The 5,317-nt window shown below is 44.8% G+C and overlaps 1 protein-coding gene and 1 pseudogene across 1 annotated transcript in view; both read left to right on the top strand.

Annotated features, from left to right (window-relative positions):
• The window catches only part of LRRC66 (leucine rich repeat containing 66), a 20,224-nt gene that overhangs the window by 12,255 nt on the left and 2,652 nt on the right, over nt 1-5,317 (top strand). Inside the window, 1 exon segment of the mRNA XM_007456090.1 lies at nt 4,524-4,713. Coding sequence (XP_007456152.1) covers nt 4,524-4,713 — 190 coding nt within the window.
• Nucleotides 535-1,123, top strand: LOC103078471 (dr1-associated corepressor pseudogene; annotated as a pseudogene).

Below are 5,317 nucleotides of genomic sequence, written 5' to 3' on the forward strand. Positions count from 1 at the left end.
AGCCCTCCCCTATTGCTGATCCTTTTGCCTGGAAGAGCTAACTCTTACTACTCCTCAAGGAAACCTTCCCTGGGTCTCCAGATTGAATTAGTTTCCCTTTATACACAGGTATAGTAGACTATGCTTTTTCCACATTGCACGTATGCAAACTGAAATTATTTCATTCTAGGTATGGTTTAGCCATTAATGCCTATATCCCCATAACCCTTCTACCAGACGGTGAGCTCTTTGAGGACATACATCATGTCTATTTTGTTTTCTAATGCTTAACATATGTCCAGTACATACCATGTATTTACAAACACCTGTTGAATAAACAAAGGAACGCATGGCCTGACGATGATCATGGATAGGTGTATTAGTTATCTATTGCTGAGGTCAGCAATCCAGGCAAGGCTTGCCTGGGGCCTCTGCTGAAGGTGCCTCAAGAGGCTGCAGTCAAACCACGGAGGGCAGGTGGGCAACGAGCAGGCCCAGGGGCCGGGAGGCTGCGGGCAGTGGCGCTGTGCCCGGCGCAGCCAGAGAGGCCCCGAGATGCCGAGCAAGAGGAGGTACAACATGTGGCTCCCACCGGCCCGGATCAAGAAGATCGTGTCGACGGATGAAGAGATTGGGAAGGCGGCGGCGGCTGTGCCTGTCATCCTCTGTCGGGCGCTCGAGCTTTTCCTGGAGTCACCGTGAAAGAAGGCCTGCCAGTGACCCAGTCCTGAAATGCCAAGACCGTGACCACATCCCACCGGAAGCAGTGCATTGAGCTGGAGCAGCAGTTTGACTTCTTGAAGGATCTGGTGGCATCCGTGCCTGACATGTAGGGGGATGGGGAAGGCAACCACATGGGTGGGAACAAGGGTCCCCACAGGGGCCGGAAGCCAGGCACAGGCAGCCGGAAGAATGGTGGGATGCGAAGCAGAGGCAAAGACAAGAAGCTGTCAGGGACAGACTCACAGCAGGAGGATGTCTGAGGATACAGATACTGACGGGGAAGAAGAGACACCACTGGCCCCATCCCAGGCCAGCCACCTCCCTGCCCACTTCCAGAGCCCCCCTGCCACCCTTCATGCCCTTCACCTCGACTCTGCCTCTGCCTCCAGCACCCTGCCACCCAGGCCACACCTGCTTTTAGCTGGGTTTAGTTGCTTTGGGGGAGAGAGAGAAGTTAGAGCTGTCCTTAAGTTTATTATGGGATGAATGGATAAAGAAGACATGGCACATATATACAATGGAATGTTACTCAGCCACAAAAAGAAACGAAATTGAGCTATTTGTAGTGAGGTGGATGGACCTAGAGTCGGTCATACAGAGTGAAGTAAGTCAGAAAGAGAAAGACAAATACCGTACGCTAACACATATATATGGAATTTAAGAAAAAAAATGTCATGAAGAACCTAGGGGTAAGACAGGAATAAAGACACAGACCTACTGGAGAACGGACTTGAGGATATGGGGAGGGGAAGGGTGAGCTGTGACAAAGCGAGAGAGAGGCACGGACATATATACACTACCAAACGTAAGGTCGATAGCTAGTGGGAAGCAGCCGCATAGCACAGGGAGATCAGCTCGGTGCTTTGTGACCGCCTGGAGGGGTGGGATAGGGAGGGTGGGAGGGAGGGAGACGCAAGAGGGAAGAGATACGGGACATATGTATATGTATAACTGGTTCACTTTGTTACACAGCAGAAAGTAACACACCATTGTAGAGCAATTATACCCCAATAAAGATGTAAAAAAAAAATTAAAAATTAAAAAAAAAGTTTATTAATAAAATAATAATAAAAGGGGGGAAAAAAGGCTACAGTCAAGGGGTTGGCCAGGGCTGGAGTCTCACCTGAAGGCCCATCTGAATAAGGATCCACTTCCAAGCCCACGCGGTTGTTGGCAGGATTCAGTTCCACGTGGGCTACTGGGCTTCGGGCGCCATTCCTTACTGGCTGTCAGCCTAAGCCTACCCTCAGTTCTGTGCCGTGTGGATCTCCCCACAGGGCAGTTCACAGCATGGCAGCTCGCTTCAGAGCCCGCAGGAGAGAGCCTGCTAGCAAGAACATCACAGTCTTATGGAATGTAATCGTGGAAGGGACATCCATTGCTTTCGCCATGGTCTGTCGGTTAGAAGAGAGGCACAGGTCTTGCCTATACTCAAGGGGAGGAGATGACCCAGATGGTGTGAATATGGGGGCAGGTTACTGGGGACCTGTCTGCCGTCGTAGTTATCAGAGCAGACGAGAAAGTCCACTTAACTTGGCAGTGCTCTCGGTTCACCACAAACAGGCCGTCAGATTGCCTGGGAACCTCATTTAGCAAATTGTATACTGATTATATTTGTGTGTGTAATTTCCCTATGCCTGTTTTATTTCCTGTGCATTTTTATTGTGCTTTATAAGTCTTCTGCAGCCCACAGGTAATAGATGCTACGGGCAAACTAAAAAACAAGCCCAAGAATGTTCTGAATCATCTGTAATTCTAAATTACCTGAGCTGCCCAGAATCATACAATTTCTCCTTCTCTATTAACCCTTCTGCCTGTTCAGCAATAACTCTAAAAACTTCTTTGGGAATATGATGAGCATATTTGGTACCAGAAAGTCGAATATTAAAATGGATGTAGTTGGGTTTTTTTCCAGGAGATGTATTTAATACTTGCATTATATATTACGTGTCTTTCCACGTGGGAATCTTTTCAGAAACCAGATAGATTTCTCAAAGCATAAATTCATCGTCATGTGGAGGTAGAATGAAAGGTTTCATTGGCATTTCAAATAAGCATTCCTTTTCCTCTGCCATTCTTCTTAGAGCAGCGATTCGTTAGCAACATTATATGCTTCCCCCAATCTTTCTATAATGTACACTCCTTTCAAATGACAGTGGATGGCCACTTCTTTAGCCAAATTGGACTATTCTGTTTTAATCTTTTCTCAGAAATTATTCCTCCTGAATCATTTGATTAGCTTTCTGTCCTCTCTTCTGTTTTGCTTTTAGTTTCATGATTTATAATATAATAGCTGCTAGGATGAAAAAAAAATGCAGACATGCACGAAGAAGAAAATACCCCCCAAAACATTAGAATATTTCACCCTTTTGTTGAGGAGGGGGTACATAGAAAACTATTGATCTTAGTCAAGGCCAGGCTAAAGCAAAGTTTTGTGGGGTTTTTTTTTTTTTTCCTTCCTGGTCCCAGTCTCCTACTACCTATTTTTGACAGCCTTCCCTTGGGAGTCAAGAGTGCTTGGTTACTCAACAGTGCAAAGGTCCCCCTCACTACTGAGTCTTGGTTATGGTGCTGTTTGAGTGTTTGCCTGAGTAAAGCTCTTCTCAGGAATTTATATAACCCAAGATACGAGTGCTGCTTTTTCCCTGATGTTTATTAAACAATTGACCTGAATTACATTCAGCCTCCATGGTTTTCATCCATGGCCCTCTTTTTTACTTTTCAGCAAGGTTTGCATTTATGATTTTCTCCCAAACCCCATGACCCCACTCTGGTGGCTCATGCTCCGGGCCTCCTCTGCGCATCCCTTCACTCCAGTGCAGTGGGAGCTCAGGCTCCGAGAGGCTGTGTTCTGGAGTGGAAGGCACACAGCTACAGAGCCAGATCAGATCTCAACTCTGCCATTCACTCATTCATTCGTTCATTCCTCCATTATTTTCTGAGCACCTGGTACCAAGCCTTAGGAGTAGGGATTATATGGGATATACTGTGACCTAGCCCAGTTTCCTCCTCTGTAAAAAGGGGGAAATGACAAAGTTGTTGGGAGGAATAGACATAATGCATGTAAAGCACCCAGTAGGATGCCTGGTACACAGCAATGCTCTGCATATGGTAGCTAGAGCTACACCTAACTATGCTGTCCTGGCCACATCACACCACCGCCATATCCAGCTTCACAGATCCTACTCTGTGTTTTTAGAGTCACTGAATCCTTTTTGTTCCCCAGTTTCCCCTTCATTTCTGATGAGACTAGGAAAATTAATCATTTTGTTTATACTGAGTAGCCATGGATGCAGAGAAATGTACTATATTCCCTTTAAGATAATACTTGATGCAAAAGAACTCTCTTTGCCACTTTTAGTCAACCACAGTTCTTCTGGGCTTTATGTCCTCATCATCCAGTATCTCCTGCCACTTTCAAGATCACAGTGCTTCTAGACATTCGAGACCTGATCTCTAATTCTAGACCTTGATAACAACTGGGAGTCTAGGTTATATCGAACAGTACAAATCACAGTTCATAGGAAAGAAGGAAGGGAAAGTGATCGGGCGTCTAATACAGGCACCATACTTAAAGTTTTCACATACATTTCATCCTCAGAACAACCCTGGGAGGTAGGCTCATTGAGAGTCAACAATTTGCCGAGTCTCACAGAGTTCTTAGGGACAGAGCAGAGAATTAAACCCAGTATTCTGACTCTGAAATCAGTGCTAAATTCATATGGCTTCCATAGAGATATAGACAGTATCTGTAACTAGTTTATTTTGTCTCCAGATGTCTTTATTCACAGACTGTCCTAAATTTGTTTCTTCTCAAGCAGGTTGTAGACCTCAGCAACAATGCTCTGACCGCCATTCTGCCGATGATGATCATGGCTCTGGAACTTCCCCACCTGGAGGCTGATTTGGCTGTTAATCAGTGGCAGTGTGACTATAGCGTGGAAGTCTTCCAAAATGTTATTTCTGGATCCTGGAGAAAAAAGTGGAATGCAATTTGCAACAAGTCTGTTGGTAAGTCAGTAGTGCCTCTTCTCTCAGAAATGGTTCCATTTAAACAGAAAAGAGACATGAAAAATTTAGTCTCATTTGAAACAATGACAGTCCCCCCAGAAGCAAGAGTGCTGATCTATGGCATTAGTCATCCTTGGGCTGTATCACAGAAAAATCATTGGTACCTAACTGTTCTCCTCAGTTCATGAACGAGTTTCTTCACATGGTCAGAGAAACCTAGTTCAGCTAGCTCAGAAAGCACTGAATTTGGTCAAAACCAGAAATTTCACAAAGAGAGAATTCTTCCCTAAAGCCCCAAAATGTCATATTTTTATCCCAAATATTAATAAAATAACTGATCAGAGAAAGGACTTCTAAAACTTGAAACATAATTATTTAAAATGCTGGCTAACCCTCTGAAAGTATAATCCTACACCTACACAAAACACACATATTTCAAAAGTATATTTTTCTTTGATTTGTTTGCTGCCACTCTCCCAAACTGCTAGAATATGTTACTGCAACTGAATATTTTGGAAAGCTTTCCACACATACACACACACACCCCCACTATTAACTATCTTGGTTAATTCTCAAGCTCTTAACTGAGGGGGGGGGGGGGGGG

Source organism: Lipotes vexillifer, unplaced genomic scaffold (assembly GCF_000442215.2).
Source record: "Lipotes vexillifer unplaced genomic scaffold, Lipotes_vexillifer_v1.1 scaffold42, whole genome shotgun sequence".
NCBI lineage: Eukaryota > Metazoa > Chordata > Mammalia > Artiodactyla > Lipotidae > Lipotes > Lipotes vexillifer.